Below are 17,275 nucleotides of genomic sequence, written 5' to 3'. Positions count from 1 at the left end.
CTAAAGTCTCCAGCACTGTGTTTCTGTGATTCTCCACATTTGGAGCAGCACAAGCATGCAGAGTCTGACATATTGAAACCATCACAGGGAAAAGCCCATCCTTTGACTGAGTCTCCTAAGCATCACCTGTGGCACAGGAACTCAAGAGAGCACTAGTGTTTGCTTCACAAATTGCCCTAAGACCTGATTTCTACTCTTCTCCTGCCGGATTCTCAATCAGAGGCAACCATACTCCCTGCCTTGCCTAATAACTGGCTTCTGGCTAAGTTCAGCCAGTTTGGGCTCCGATGGGAGGCAGGAACCTGGATGAGAGGAAGGCAGGGCTGTCTGCTGGGTGGCGTCTCCAACTGCACCCGTGGTTTTTAGCAAAGGTCACCTTGCAGGCGGGTCTGCTCCTCAGGTTCTAGCAACCATGGATCAGCTCTAGCTCTTGGATCTTGGTGATCTCACTGCTGTGTTTGAAGACAGTACCACCACAGGCTACTTTTTCTCTGGCTTATGGTGCTATCTTGGGAAATGCTCAAGACTTTAGGAAGTAGGGCAGAGTTAGAAGAATGTGAGTCATAGGGGGAAGGTCCTTGGGAACTATGCCTTGCCCTGGCCCCTGGCCTCACCCCCTGCTTGCTGGCCATGAGCATGAGGTGAGCAGCTAAGCTCTGATGTAGCCTTCCACTCTGATGCTCCACCTCACCCCAGGCTCAGAAACACAAACCTTTGAAGTCAATGATCTAAAAATAAAACTCTTTCCCCTCCCAATGTTGACTTTCAGGCATTATTGCAATAAAGAACGTTCACTAAATCACATTGTCACACTGTCCCCACAGCTTCAATCATTATGGACCTCTAGGATGCCACACTAACGGCTAAGCATCTCAGTGGGACCGTCCTTTGCACACTCTCTTCCCCATGTTAGATCTCTTCTGTTGCAAGGCCTACTGGGATTTTCTTTACCTGGATGGCCGAAATGCTGGTGACACTTTGCAGAGAATACTATCCATTCTTTGAGGAGAAGGAGCACCATAGTGACATGACCCTCAGCTGAGCCTCCTCAGGGTCAAGGACATATTGAGTCATTTCAAAGAGTAACATTATCGTTTTTAAATGTTTTTTTAAAGATTTATTTATTTTATGTAAATGAGGACACTGTCGCTGTCTTCAGACACACCAGAAAAGGGCATCAGATCCCGTTACAGATAGTTGTGAGCCACCATGTGGTTGCTGGGAATTGAACTCAGGACCTCTGGAAGAGCAGACAGTGCTCTTACCCGCTGAGCCATCTCTCCAGCCCGACACTATCATTTTTATTTGTTCCTTTTTGCCTATGTATTTGTATGTTTGTCTCCCTGTGCATATATGTGCACCTTATGCATGCAGTACTCTCAAAGGGTGGAAGAGGGCATCAGATTCCCTGGAGCTGGAGTCACACATGGTTGTGAGCTGACGTGTGGGGGCTGGGAACCAATCTAGGAACCCTTCAACTCCTGATATTTCAACTCTCCATTCCTGACATGAAAATTTTAATAGCTGCAATAAATAAATTATTAATAATGATGACTATTAAACTGTGTGTTTAACTTTAATTTCACAATGCTATACACTAGTGCAGTTCGGGAGGCTGTGGAGTCTTTTGTGTTAAAGTTTCTGCTCTAGACTTAGGGAGCATGTCTCAGAGGAGGGTACGCTTTGATTACAGCGGGAACCTTCATGGGGGCTTTTTATGCATTAGCCAGACACACATGCAGGTAACCAATACTTTATTATTTTTAACACACTGTGTGTGTGCCTGTGTATGTTTATTTGCTGTGTGTGCCTGTGTGTGTGTGTGTCTGTGTGTGTGCCTGTGTATGTTTATTTGCTGTGTGTGCCTGTGTGTGTGTGCCTGTATGTGTGTGTGTGTCTGTGTGTGTCACTATGATAAGGTAGAAGTCAAAGAACAACTTGCAAGAGTCATTCTTCTACCCTGTGAGTTCAAGATTAAACTCAGGTCATAAGACTTGGCAGCAAGCATCTGTCACTGCTGAGCCATCACGCCAGCATCAATATGTAGCACTTTAAAGAGAATCTTTTCTCTTTATTCACTGTTTCTCTTTTGAGATAGAGTTGGGTGATATGGCACTATGTCTCTACAAATATCTTATGAACTCCCTTTTTGTTTGTTTAAAGACATCGTCTCTGAAAACACTGTAAGAAAGAAAAGAAATCAGAATTGGACCCTGCTTTTGTGCTTTTTTGTTTGTTTTTCAAGACAGGGTTTCTCTGTGTAGCCCTGGCTGTCCTGGAACTCTGTAGACCAGGCTGGCCTCAAACTCAGAAATATGCCTGCCTCTGCCTCCCAAGTGCTAGAATTAAAGGCATGTGCTATCACTGCACAGCAGGAGCCTATTTCTTAGTGAGAGGGAAAACGGGGGCGGATTTGGGTGGATGTGGACATTGGGGGGATCTTGAAGAGATGAGAGGAAACTGTGATCAGAATATAGTGCATAAAATTGATTTTTAATAAAAAATAAAATAAAATAAAGACATGGTTTCGCGAATCCCCCAGCTGGCTGTGAATTCACTATGTACCAAGGATGATCTTGCATCCTGAGCCTCCTGCCTCCACATTCCAGTATGGCCATTACAGGTGTGTACCTCCATGCTCCGTTTGTCCAGAGAGGAAGGCACCCAGGGCTTCATGCATGCTAGACAAGCTCTCTTCTGACTTAGGCACAGCCCCAGCCAGCTCTACTATTTATTTGAAAATGGAGCCCACCGTTGCCTCCTAAACCTTGTTCACGTGCATCATAGAAACCCTTAATAACCTGTACAGAAGCAGAGCCCATCTGTCCAGTGCACAATCACAGAAAGTGAACAACAATGTACCACATGGCTACATATCTCAGGCGTGGAAACACCAGACTCCTACAAAGCCCGGAGAGCTGGCTTGTGTGCCAACATGAGTTTTTGAACTGTAATAAATGGGCCCTGTATAAAAGAAGAGACAGCAGATGCTGGTGCCTGAAGCATGGTACAGCTTAAGACAGGGATGTTTCTCAAACCCCTTTCAGATCTGGACGCAGAGCAGAGAGCATGTGATGTAAGGAGAAATAATGTGACCAGCCTGCAGCCCAATCTCAGCAGCTGGCCTGAGGGGGGAATTTCCAGCTGCACGGGGGGTATGGGGGGGGTTCTGGTTTAACTTCCTCAAGGCCCAAGCAGTGGGAGTTGCTGTCAGCTTTGCCCCTCTTTCTGTGGGAAATCATCTCTCTTCACTGGCACCTAGGTGCAGTTTCTGACCTTCCCAGGATACCAGCTGTGCTCTGAGGTGGACACAGGACTCAACAGAATTAAGTTAAGCAAGAATGGAGAAAAGAGAAGACAGTCTGCACTTACTGAAGGAGCTCTGCTTCCGTGAGGGCCTCGGTCCTCTGCTCCCCTGTGGCCATGGCCAGCTCTGCCTTCAGGTCTGCAATCTCCTTTTGCAAGCGGACAATCATCTGTGAAGGGAAAAATGTGTGAGCGCATGTCCACTTCTGGACATCACACATCGCGACTTCAGTGGCAATAAGCATGCAGCTTTGGGAGTTGTGAGCCACTGGGTGTGCAAGATGGCTCAACAGTTAGGGGCCAATGCGAGTTCAATCCTTGGGACCCATATATTGGGAAAGAGAAGTGACTCCTCCCATAACTTGTCCTCTGAATGCTACCGTGTACTAAGTATGCACATGTGGGCAATTCATTAACTAAAACCATTAACTATGTCAGGATTGAAACTGGATAGAGATCAACCTAAAAGGCATTGGTGGCTCCAACCTTAACACTGTCCAAATAACACTAGAACTAGTTTTTTTTTAAACAAACAAAACATTATAGATGGAACTTGTGATCTCTCCCTCTGGTCCCCTTCTGTTCTTCCTGGAGTATCTAGAATGCAGTTGGAGTTATCAAAACACTTGCCATGCACTGTGATACATTCACTCGATATGCATGCTCCCTTAAATAATGTATACTATCCTTTTGCACGCCTTAAAATGTGAATGTTCTATTACTGCATGTAATTGCACCTTTTTTTCTCTGATATGATTTGAGCTCGCTAATATTGGTGTATGCAGCTCTTCATCATGAATTTTCAAAGTCATATAATACTGGGACAGATATATCAAAATTTGTTAGGGCTGAGGAGAGGGCTCAGTCATTAAGCCATCTGCCTTTGCCCATGGACATGCATGAGTGATCCTCAGAACCCAGGAGGAAAAAATGTTAGAGGTGGGTGTGTATCTGTAACCTTAATGTTCTGGAGATGGATCCCTGCAGTTTGGTGGTCAGACAGCTGGTTAACGAACTCCAGGCCAATGAGAGACTGTCTCCACAAAGAGGGTGTGTGTGTGTGTGTGTGTGTGTGTGTGTGCGCGCGCGCGCACGCGCACGCACGCACGCATGCACACGTGTGTGCACGAGTGCTTTCTGTATCAACATGAGGACCTGAGTTCCAGTCTCATGACATACTCAGAACTCATGCCATGGCCACGGATGCCTGCTACACCAGAACTGAGCAATGGCTAGGGCTTGCTGGCCACCAGTCCACATCAGGATAATGGTGAATTCTATCTCAATGGCATAAAGCAGAAAACAATAGAACAGCAGAAGTCTGTGTTGGGCCTCTGTGAATGCATGCACAGACATGTATTACACATATGAACACACACATGCATACACATGTACACACAATAGTGGACTGTGTCACTGTAAAGGGGAAGGCATGGCAGGGATGGAGAACTGATATTTACCTAGTTGGTTAATTGGTTGGTTAGTTTTGGTAACTCCAATTTTCAAGGACCAGCAAAGGTGGATACAACTACCAATGTTTCTTTTACCAAGTTCAGAGTATTTAGTATTGTGATACAGATGTACTTAGCTCAGGAAGCTAAGGATAGGTACATCAATAACATACATGCATACATATTAGTGATATATATGAATATATACATATACATATTAGTTTTGTGTGTGTATATATATACATATATTTACACACATACATCATGAGCATTGAATTAAAAGGGGGAGGTTTATGGCTGTATGGAGTGATAGTTTTAATAGATTGGATATATCTCATTTCTTGAGATAAAGAACTATGGTATGCATTTAAGAAAAGCAGTGGGTCCAGGGTTTTCTTATGTACTTTTCTGTATACTTGAAAAAGGCTATAATAAAAACTGATCAAAGGGATTGAGATAACTCATCACATGCACAGTTTAAAAGAGAAATATTGAATCATTTTATCACTAGTTTCAGTAAAAAGTATTTGAAAGCCATGAGGCTGTCGATTCCATGGTAAAGAGCATGCACTCTTGTGGAGGACCTGAGTTTGGTTCCCAGTACATATGCACCTATGATAGGCTGTCCGTGCCTCCTGCTCCAGGGCATCCACATCCTCTTCCAGACTCTCTGGATACTGGACTCATATGCGTGCACACACACACGCGCGCACACACACACACACACACACACACACACACACACACACGCACACGCACGCACACACGGGCGCACGCACACACGGACATGCACACACACATGCACGTGCACACACACATGCACGCACACGCACACACACACACGCACACACACACATGCACACACACACAACAAATCTTTTTCTAAATATAGTACTTTATAACATCAAGAATTCATCTACATGTTGAAAAGACCCAGTTAAGCCTTCAAAGGCAGTTCCTGCAGGTAAACACCTGTAAGCCAGAAGAGTGTCAGTCAAAAAGCTGGAGCAAACCTTTATTTTCACATGAGCAGTAGAAAGAGTACGACAAGAATGCCTTCAAAACTCGACTTGATCATCTTGGCTAGGCCAATGAGCCAGTGAAAGGAAGGAAAGCATTTGTCCACACTTGTAGATCATGCTGTTGTCTTATATAGAAGTAAATGCCAAAAAGTGGTGAGCAATTTGTCCATAATCCATTTACGTTTCTTTCCAATATGCTAGAAGCCAGTAATTACAAAAATAGAATTCCCCCCTTCTACTGAGAGTATCCACAAGTCCTCTGCCCCTTTCACTATGTGATCTAATACACCTGTCCTAGTTAGAGTTACTATTGCTGTGATAAAACACCATGACGCAAAGAACTTTATTTCACTCACAAGTGAAGCCAAGAGTTATTTCACTCACAGTTCCATGTAACATTATTAAAAGCACTAAGGACAAGAACTCAAACAGGGCAGGAACCTGAAGCCGAGGCCATGGAGGGGTGCTGCTCGCTGGCTTGCTCCTCAGGGCTTCCACAGACTGCTTCCATACAGAACTCAGGACCACCAGCCCAAGGGTGGCACCATCACCTGCAATGGAACGCATCCCTCCCGCAGTTAATCACTAAGCGGTACAGTGCCCTATGGCCTCACTACAGCCCGCCTGGTCTCGTGGAGGATCCCACCTCTCAGGTGACTTTAGTGTATGTCAAGCTGACATCAAGCTGACATAAAACTACCCAGCACAGTACCTCAGGGATTAGTTAAAAGGTGGAAAGTCTTTGTACCTGTCTTTGAAAACTGGGTCCCCAAAACGAGCTACTTTAGCAAATATTAGCTCTTCTCCCTCTGTACCTCCCCTGCCCTTTTCTAATAAGTTTATTCTCTCTGAATTTGTTCTCTTGTTTCTTTACTTGGAGATTGCTTCTCAGGAAGTGGATGCAGGAGGGGTCGTCTCTTTGAGTTCAAGGCCAACCTGATCTACAGCATGAGTTCCAGGGCAGCCAGGGCTGCAGAGTGAGACTTTGTGTCAAAGAAAACTTAGCAACAAACAGACAACTGTGAGCTTGCCTAGACCAAGGGGTTTTTGTACATGTGAAATGCAAACCTACGTGAAGAAGGGGTAAGGCTTTCAAATTCTCAAGAAAATACTAGTTGTGGGGCGGGAGAGCTGGCTCAGGGGTTAAGTGTGAGAACTGCTCTTTCAGAGGACCTGAGTTCAATTCCCAGCATCCATGTCATGGTTCACAACTGCCAGATCCAAGGGATCTGATGCCTTGTTCTGGCCTCTTGAGAACACCTGTACTCTTGTACACACACACACACACACACACACACACACACACACACACACACACACAGATAAAACATTTTGAAGACAGTACCATCTGTCCTGCTGGAGTCTGGGATATGGCAGACAGCTGCCCTGCTGTCTCCATGTCAAGGCATAGATTTATCTTTCCCTTTTCACTGGTTTCATGTTAAGACGAGAAGCAGACATCTCAGGTGCAATGCCCCTGACAGATCTTGACCTCCATCCCCTATTAACACCATTTGTCCAGGTTAAAGGACAGCTGCAGCCTCAGCTTCTGTCACCTTCTGGTGACATGTTCTGAAGATGCTGACAGCACTCCACACAGGTGAGCTCCAGGCTACCTTGACTGTATCAATAGGACCAACAGTCCCTCCAAATTACAATGGTATTTGGACACGTGCTCCAGGCGTTTTATTTACATGCACAGTGTCATGACTTCCTGTCAAAAAACAGTCAGAAACTTTCAAGCCACATAGACTAGAACTCTATGGATAAGACCTGACTGATTCATTTTACTTCCTCTCCTAAATTTATACCAATGCCATAGTTATTTTATGTCCCTGTGCCTGTGGATGTCTGTGTGGTGCACATGCCCTAGGGATCACCCTATCTCTGCCTCCTAGCACAGGCATTACAGTGTCTGCCATCACAGCACCAAGTGCAGGTGAGAGCAGGTGCATGTGAGTGCAGGTGCATGTGAATACAGGTGCAGGTGAGTGCAGGTACAGGTGAGTACAGGTGCAGGCTCAGGCAGGTGCATGTGAGTGCAGGTGAGAGCAGGTGCAGGTGAGTGCAGGTGCATGTGGGTGCAGGTGAGAGCAGGTGCAGGTTCAGGCAGGTGCATGTGAGTACAGGTGCAGGTTCAGGAGGGTGCATGTGAGTGCAGGTGCAAGTCAGAGCAGGTGCAGGTGAGAGCAGATGCATGTGAATACAGGTGTAGGTTCAGGCAGGTGCTGGTGAGAGCAGGTGCAGGTTCAGGCAAGTGTAGGTGAGAGCAGGTAGTCCTGCTGGAGGATACCTGGGGCATCCATTTCTGTCGTGAGTCATCTAAATAGGTGCTAGGAACTGAACTTGGATCTTTTGCAACATCAGTGAATGCTCTTAACCGCTAAGCCATTTCTCCTCTCCTCTAGGACAAATTTTTGATTGTCCCTGTATTTCGTGCAAGCTTCACACTTTAAAATGACAAGCACCAGTGTGTGGCTTTAGGTGCCATTATTACAGAGACTAGCAAGCCACACTTGGCAGTTACCATGTCAGTCAGCACTAGGAAGAAATGCAGCAATTGCTTCAATTATCAGCTATTAGCTTTTTGCTCCTGATCTCTCTTTGCTTTCAGTCTTTCACAGACCAACATCAAACACATACTGGTGTCCTGTTCCTTCAGATCCTTCAAAGAAAAGTCTCTCCAGCAAAATGTAAAGAAATGCCTCCAATGTCTAATATGTTTGTACTCCATAAATTGGGAACTAATTTTTTGTCTTCCAGATAATAGGATCATTTTCATTCACATAGAAATGCTCTTGGAATGCAGGGGGACAGGTATAGCCACAGTGCTTCTCTAGGGATGTAGGGGGGAGTTGGGCAGCCCTAGTGATGACCTTGGGATGCAGGAGGGACAGGACAGCAGGCATCTCCTGAGGGTGCAGTTCCTCTTGATTCTGATTTTGTGTTCTGGTCCCTTGCCCAAGACTCTCTGTGATGCTGAGGTGGGTGTGGGAAAGTCTCTGCTTCACTGAGTTCTCCATCAGGGCAGACATGGCTCCCTGAGGCTAGGAGGGCAACGCAGAAAGCCCAACTGTCCCTTCTCCTTCCTTTGCCTCTGTCCTAGGTGGAGCAATGACGCGGAAAGGGGCAGATAATTGACAAGGAGGAAGTCAGAACACAGCAGTGATTGGTGATCATATTGCTTTTCTGAGATATTTGAAAATGAAGTTGGTGAGATTTCACCACTTTAGTCTCTACCTATTGCAAGGCCACATGAGCTTATTTTCTAGAGGAATGAGAAGAGCTGAGTGACTCAAACATATGCAACCTCAATCATGGAATTTGACAAATCTGAGACATTTAATCAGAGTTTGGATGACAGCCTGAGTTGACCCAGGGTTGCTCCTCCCTTGTAGAGAAGTTACAAAATACAAAGGAAAAATTATATTCAGGGAAAGAAGCTGAATCATGTATCTGTGATTTCCTTGCATAAAAAGTCACTTTGATAAAGTAGGAATTATATTTAGGAAACTCACCTTTAGGAAACTGTGGAGTAAGGGACAGGATGCTGGTACTACTTATTTCTACTTATTAACTTTGCTCACCAGCCTACTGGGTATGTCTTCAAGACTAGCCACACTGTTGTGAAGCAAATGTTCTTGAGCCCGGCTATCTGGGCTCTGCTACTTGCTCTCACTAGGGCTAAGTGCAACTTATTTCACACCCTTGTGACTCAGTTTTGTTCACCATGGAGACAGCCAGAACATCTCATCATAAGGGTATCAAGAATTACTTCAGCGAATGCATACCAATAGCTAGGACACCGATTAGTACAGAGCCATGTCCCTAACCAGCTTCAGCTAGTCATATATATCTATGTTAAGTATATATGTTTATTTAAGCCTGATTGTAAGTTTCTTATTGAGGCTGAGGATGCAGCTCAGTGTGTAAAAGTGCTTGCCCAGCATGCTCAAAGCCCTGAGTTCTATCTTAGCACCACACAAACCAGATTCAGAAGAGCATTCCTGTAGTTCCAGCAATCAGATGGCAGGAGGATCAGAAGTTTGAGGTCATCCACACTTGCAAATGAAGTTTAAGACCAGCTGGAGTGACATAAGTCCCTGTCGAAAAAATAAAGCATTTGCTTACCAGTCTGGGATCAATCTCCTCATTGAGGATGGCTTCGTTTTTGATTAGGGCCACTCGCTGAGCAAACCTGCAGGTGGAGATAGACTCCTAAAGAAAACAAGCAGACAACCACAAAAGACTTTTCCAAATGTGATGCTCAGGAAGGCCTTTCTCTCCAGACAAACTTAATTGACATTATCAGAAAATAGTTACCTAAAGAGCAAGATGTCTGGAACAACAGTGAGTATACCTCAGAATGGGGGAAGGTTGGCCCTAGGGTACTATGTTCTACCTTTTTTAAAGTGAGTTGGCTCAGGAAAATGACAAATGCCCAAATTATAAGCAATCCTGGAACACCAAGAGGCAACTGGTATGTGTTCGACTCTTAAAGCTGGACCTTGCACGTAAGTCCTAGCCACAGCAGGGAACTTGATCTACAAGCATGAACGAACGACCACATGGTAGGTATTTGTAATGAACCAAAGAGAGGGTTCCACTGCATTGTCCATGGATGCCTGGCACTGTCATAGGATATACCCTCTGCTTTGTTTTCCTCTTTGGGGGAGTGTCTACACTCAAAATGTTAGGCTGACTCTTACAAGACCCCATCTGACTCCACAGCCACCCAAGGAAGTCCTTTGGCAGCATCCTCTGGCAGAGCATCCTGGGTGCCAACATCCGATAGCATCTAGGACCAGATCTCAGAATAGCTCCGAGATACCCAGTCAGGCAAAGCTGAGCAAGAGCAGCTGAAGACTTTCTTCTCTCCTTTCTACCATCAGCCATTCTGAGAATGGTATATGTGGCTTCTTCAAGCCACATACTGGAGGCTGGTTTTCACATGGGTTAATTATGACACTGGCTAAGAACCCAAAGCTGTGAGCCCCATAGTGGATTTACCACTGAGGGTATATGTCAGCCCTGTTCAAGAGATGCAGACTCACCTAGACCCCCAACTCCATCTCACCACCCAGCGACAGAAACCCAGACTAAGAGTCCCGGGGAAGAGGGCTGCTTACATCGATGTTTCTCTTCTCTAGAGACAGAGTTGCAATCATAGTGGTCATGCAGTTCCCTCCCAGGCTGTCCCGGAGCACGCTGGTCATCATGGAGTTCCGGTAAGGGATGTGTGTACGGTGCTTTTCCGAAAGGGCGATGATGACCTGTGGGAAGGGGAAGACATGATGCTGCTAACTGGGTGAGAAAACACACCTGACAATGGACTTCCAAAGTAAGAATACAAGAGATACCTAGCACTTGGGCATAGAACAGCTATCTTTAACAAGAACGTTAAATGCAAAAATGACAAAAAATAGAGCTGGAGAGATGGCTCAGTGGTTAGAAGCACTGGCTGTTCTTCCAGAGGACCTGGGGTTGAGTCCCAGCACCCACACTGAGTAGCTCACACCTGTCTGTAACTCCTGCTCCAGGACACTCTCACCCAGCCTCCTAAGGCAATGAAGAGTAGAAGCATCGTAGTTGCTTAGGGAACATCACTTAAGTGGCCTACTATCCTCCCTACCTTGAACCTCTTTCATAAGATGAATGCCAATATTTATTATTGTTTTAGGGAACACTGGTGTGGGTAATATAAAGATTATGCTTATAAACCTTCCCAGTGATATTAAATAAAATATTAATGAACTCACTTTTGGCTGCGAGTTGTGGAAAATGTAAGTGATGCTGGTCTCAGTAGGAGGGATAGAAAAAAAAAGCTGTAGGTTACAAATGACCCAAAGGTTAGTGTGTTTATGCTCCTATCTCTACTGTCTTCCATGTGGCAGAGATTGATCCCCTCATAGCCACAGGATGGCTGCCAACACCCCTGATGTCTTTATCCATAAGTTAGATGAGAACAGACTTCCTTCCTTTCATCTGGAGCTTCTCTGGCGAGCATCTTGGTCCCCAGATCACCCATGGCTTGATCACTGCAGCTGACAGGAAGGCTTTAGGTTCTTTGGCTGATAAGGGGGGCTTAAGAGATGCCTGTGTGAAGGAGTGCTTGTTGTACAAGCATGGGCATGAGTTCAAATCCCCAGCACCCACATGTAGCTGCATGTAGGTGTACATGCCTATGACCCCAATAGTGGTGGACATCGAGATGGGTATGTCCCAGAAGCCCGCTTATTTTTATTTTTTTGAGACAGGGACTCTCACTGGCTTGTAACTTATCAAGTAGGCTAATCTGACTGGCCAGTGAGCCACAAAGGATCCACCTGTCCCTACTTTCCAAATACAGGGATTACAATTTTCTCACCATGCCCCACCTCCTTTTACATGGATTCTTGGGCTTAAAATCAGATTCTCCAGCAAGCACTTAATGACCAAGATATTGCCTGTTCTCTGTACTATATATTTAATTTTAAAGTCTGTGCAGGTGTGTGTTCTGTATGTATGTCCATGTGAGGTATAAGTATGCTAATGCAGGTACTCATGGAGGCTAAAGGCTTTGGATCCCCTACAGCTGGATCTAGAGGAGGCTGTGCCTGCCATGGTACTGGGAAGTGCACTCTGGTTTTCTGGAAGAACAGCAAGTGCCCCTAATTCCTAAGCTCTCTTTCAGCCCTCTTGGGTTTGCTACTGCTGCTACTGTGTGCGTTTGTTTTGTAATGTTTATTTCTACTCTGAAATTGACATATAAGTATAGTGGCAAATATTCCTTGCATATTCTGCTAGTAAGGAAGAATGGCACCTCATATCATATTTTTAAGGGCCTAGAAACTGTGCCTGGTATCAGTTCAGCTACTCAATGGATTAAGAAGTTTGCTTTTTTCTTATTTTTAAAAATATTTTATTTTACATTTATGTATGTATGTATGTATGTATGTATGTATATATGTATGTATGTATGTATGCATGTATGTGTGTGTCTTTCTCAAACTTCTGTGAGTTTGAGCAGCTACCCGTGGAAGCCAGAAGAGGCATCATACTCCCCGGAGCTGTATTCACAGCCAGTTGTGAGCTACCAGATATGGCTGCTAGAAACTGAGCTCTGGTCTTCTGCTAGAGCAGCAAGTACTATTAACCACTGAGCCATCTCTAGAGCATCCAAGAAGAGTCTCTTTTAAAGAGCACAGAGGAGCCAGAAAGCTGTTATCTAGAAACTGGCAAGCAATGGGAGCAGTTATGACTGGCACTGGCCCAGCACCTTCACGCCTGAATGTCACAGGACAAACACCTAGCCGGAGCCCATGTGTGCTACATAACTGGCTGACAGCAAGCCTGTTTGATTTCTGAAGGGGCGAGGAGTTCCCACTGGTTCCCAGTGGTTTCTCACTTGCTGTTTGGGCTGAGGGAGGCTTCAGGTCACTCCCAGGTCACTAGTTGAGGTTTACAGTTAGCACAAGGGCACATGCTCTCTTTCCTTCTCCTTACACGAACTCAGGCTTTGGGGCCAAGCAGTACCCTGTTATTGTGGCTTTAAGTGTTTTTTGAGGAAACTCTTTGGAAAAAGTGCTGCATACATAAAGAGAACTCCAAAACCAACAATATTCTGGCAAACTGAATATTAATCACTTAAAAGTGTAGAGTCGGTAAGCCCAGGCTGGCTGAGATCTAGCAGGTGTGAGTTCTCTGAAATATAAGCAGCAGGACAACTAGAATTCTATGAGAAATTTCCAAGCCAATGCCAGCTAATTAATGCAAGCCAGCTGAGGAGACTAGCTTCTCTTCCTGCCTTTCATACCGAAAAGGAGAGAGCAATATGGTGATAATAATATCACCATTACCTGGAACCTATTATAGTGTCTATAGGTGTTCTGTCCTAGTTAACTTTAGGTGTCAACCTGACAGAGCCTATAGTCACATGAGAAGAGAGTCCTAGTTCAGGGCTTTACCAGATCAGACTGACCTGTGCACATATCTGGGAGAAGGGGAACTGTCTTGATTGCTAATTGATATAGGAGGACCGAGCCCACTATGGGCAGTACCATACCCTAGGCAGGGGCTCCTGGGCTGTATAAGAAAGCCAGCTAAGCACGGGTCAGTGAATGAGCCAGGAAACAGAGTTCCTTTATGGGTTCTGGTTCAAGTTCCTGCTTGAGCTCCTACCTTGAGTTCCTGCAGTGGTGAATCATAACCTAGGAGTTGAAACAATCCTTTTCTTCCCTAAGTTGCCTTTGATCATGGTACTTGTTAAAGACACAGAAGGCAATAGAACAGGTCCTTATGCTTCATTGTTCTGCTGGTTCCATGACACACAGCTTGTTCTCAGGCAGGCATCTACTCCACTGCCCAGTATAACCCACAGCTTCCAGTGGAGTAGATGAGTGAGCAAGCTGCACTAAGTTGTCTTCTACTCCCATCTCTTTAGCCACATAGTAAAATACACATAGTGGTATACACATAAATGTCCATGAGTTATGCAATCTTATTATTGCATCTCCCCGTTCTTCTCATTGCTCTCCTCATTGTGACTGCTCTGGTTCTCTTACTGTTTCAGAATTCTCTTCTGTCCTCTCACCCACTCACCAGCAGCTCTTCCTGGCCTTACTAAACCCTACAGATTCATGGCCATCTCTTCAGCTTCCATACTCCACTTTTCTTGTCTGCGAAGGCCCTTGGATCTCAGAGAAAATAGTTAACAGCTGTCCTAATGCAGTGGGTGGAAAGGAAATGGAAGACCTGAGGGATGATGATGCATGAATGACATTTAGCGGGGTGAATGATCCTCTGGGCTAATGGACTCATAGCTCCCAGGACCTGACCTGCTCTACCCCACCCTTGCCTTGCTCCCTCCCACTCAGTTTTCATTCCATTCATTAACTCTTACCTCCTTGGTCTCTGTCAATCTCTCCTCATCCCTCTCTGTTGCTTATCATAGCTCCCACCTGAGGTGCATCTATGCATTTATGTTGGCCTAGTGCAAGCCCCTACTTTGGAAAGGAGCCCTTTGGGGTAGGGCTGCTCTAGGAAATAGCTAGTCACTTAACGCCCACAGTCAAGAAGGAAAATGAATGCATGCATGCTTGCTTGATTTCTCCTCTCTCATAAAGTTCAACAACACTTGCCTAGGGAATGGTGCCACTCACAATGGGCTAGGTCTTCCCAGATCAATGTAATTGATTAAGGCAGTCCCCAGTAGCCATGAGACAACCCAATATAGACAATCCTTCATTGAGTCTTTCTTCCCAGGTGATTCCAGGCTCTGCCAAGCTCACAATTAAAGTTTACCTCATCAATCCTTATCAATATTTGTTATATAAGCAATTAATGAAAAAACAAGGGCCATATCAGCATTACGAATGTTCACAGGGATTATAAATCGAAGAGCTGTGGACAAAATTTAGTAATAGGAGTTTGAGGAGACTGTATGGAAGGAAGGACAGAATTGGGTGTGGAACAGAATGTTTCTGAGTGATTACAATTCATAGAAAGTTTGATTCAGCTGAAGAATGTAATTTTGTGTGAACAGATGGACAAAATGGGAATTAAAACCATGCTGCCATCTGAGCACAGAGACACACTGCTTTGAAATAAGGCAATTTGAATACAGCCCATTACGAGCATATATCATTGTTCTGGTAAATGTCCTAGTAAGCAAAAAAGCTTCATCAGTATAAGTGGAATTTTTAAGCAAGAAAGAGCTTAGGACTGTGGATTCTTCTCAAAAGCACTAAAATGGCCCATGTCTGCAGGCCCTCATCTAAATGCTGTGTTCCTGGGGCTCTCGGGAGAAGCCCAACCACATCACCCCAGTCAGGTGGGTGCCTCTCTCACGCAGCCATTTCAGCCTGTGAATGTTCAGAAGGATCAAGAAAGTGGTCCTGGGTTTCCCTAGGCATTAAAGAAAAGGGACTTTCTATTGTTGTTTCCCTCAAATCTTTTAGGCTAAACGTTCAAGAACAAGAAGGTAACACAGGAACCGCCTACACAGCCTCTCCATTCATTTCACAGATGAAGATTTGGGGCAGAAGATTTATCTATCTAAATTTGGGTGCATTTTCTTTGCTCTCAGAGTCAGATTCAAAAGTTATAAACAGCAGCTAGTGCTGCTTTATCGGTTGGATGGTAGTCAGGATAGAGTACGGTGTCTCAAGACAAACCAAGGCTAAGTGAACCACCATGGCAGAAGCTGTACTGGATGACGTTACCAGAAGCTGAAAAAATACTGGTCACCTCTGTGTTATGTTCTCAGAGGTAATCTCTGAGCTGGAAAAACAAAACAAAAAACTAGGAACCACTTGTAACCTGTATTCATGTCCAGTACTAATTTTACAAGACAGACAATAAGTCAACAGTGCTAGGCCTGATGAAACCTCAGATCAAATCTTCACGGTTACTAGTCATCCTGGGAAGAGAAATGTTTGCAGTCTGTGAAATGGAGAAGTTAACACTTCCAGCATAGGGTGGTGTGGGATTTAAATGAAAAGCTGTCTACAAATAACTACTATATACATAGATGTTCATGGGAGTGCTGCTTACAATGGCCACTGCACAGATGCAGCCCGCTGACTCTAAATTCATCAATGGATAAAGAGAATGAGGGGTCATGCATCTAATCAAGCCTGGAAAAGGTATGAAATTGTGATATATGCTACCATGTGGATAAACTGTGGAGTCATTATGGTTCTCTACCAAAGGACACATGTGGAAGGTCTCCACCCGCGGCATCAGGAATAGGCAAAGACAGAGAGACAAAAAGTACAGGCTACCAGAGGTCAATAATAAAAGATATGGGTGCTCTTATTCCATAGATCCAGAATTTCTGGTTGGAATTATGAAAATTTCTAGGAAAGGGTATTGACTGTGATTGCCCATTCTTTGAGCAATCTCTTCACTGAAAACAATGATCAAAAATTGGGACTGGAGAAATGACTCAGCTGTTCAGAGCATGTACCACTCTGACACAGTTCAGGTCCAAACATCCGTATTGGGCGATTCACAACCACCTATAATGCAGACTTTGGGGGATCTGATGCCCTCTTCTGGATTCTGCTCGCTTACGCGCACGCGCGCGCGCGCGCACACACACACACACACACACACACACACACACACACACTCACACTTTTTAAAACTATGTAAAGGATAAATGTTATGCATAGTTCCCCATAATTATGAGTCAGACAACAGAGACTAGACCGTCTGCCATGTAGTACAAGCCGCACACTTAGGCACAACTGACCTTGCTCCATCTAACTCACCTGCTCGAGGTAGTGTAGAGATAAGTTGATGTATTTGGCCTCTGTCAGAAGCAGGCCCCCAACTCCAGTCTTCGAGACACGCTCTGACCCTGCCAGGTCAACCAGATGGAGCTTAGCATGTCGGACGGTAGCAGACCCTGGCTCCTTGCTGCTCAAGTGCACAGTGAAAATACAGTGTGATCGGGTTGAAGCTTGATTCATAGGAGTCTAGAGAAAATTACAAAATGAATAAGGTGACCGT

The 17,275-nt window shown here is 45.0% G+C and overlaps 1 protein-coding gene across 1 annotated transcript in view; it reads right to left on the bottom strand.

Moving 5' to 3' along the window:
* The window catches only part of Kif6 (kinesin family member 6), a 319,301-nt gene that overhangs the window by 192,221 nt on the left and 109,805 nt on the right, over positions 1-17,275 (bottom strand). The window contains exons 7-10 of the mRNA XM_031347801.1: positions 17,035-17,241; positions 10,909-11,052; positions 9,911-9,997; positions 3,373-3,476 (exon numbers count right to left, since the gene is read on the bottom strand). Of these exons, the coding sequence (XP_031203661.1) occupies positions 3,373-3,476; positions 9,911-9,997; positions 10,909-11,052; positions 17,035-17,241 (542 nt within the window). The remainder of the gene's footprint in view (positions 1-3,372; positions 3,477-9,910; positions 9,998-10,908; positions 11,053-17,034; positions 17,242-17,275) is intronic.

Source organism: Mastomys coucha, unplaced genomic scaffold (genome assembly GCF_008632895.1).
Source record: "Mastomys coucha isolate ucsf_1 unplaced genomic scaffold, UCSF_Mcou_1 pScaffold3, whole genome shotgun sequence".
Classification (NCBI taxonomy): Eukaryota; Metazoa; Chordata; class Mammalia; order Rodentia; family Muridae; genus Mastomys; species Mastomys coucha.
The sequence above is the reverse complement of the archived record's forward strand: the minus strand, read 5'-3'. Positions and strand labels throughout refer to the sequence as shown.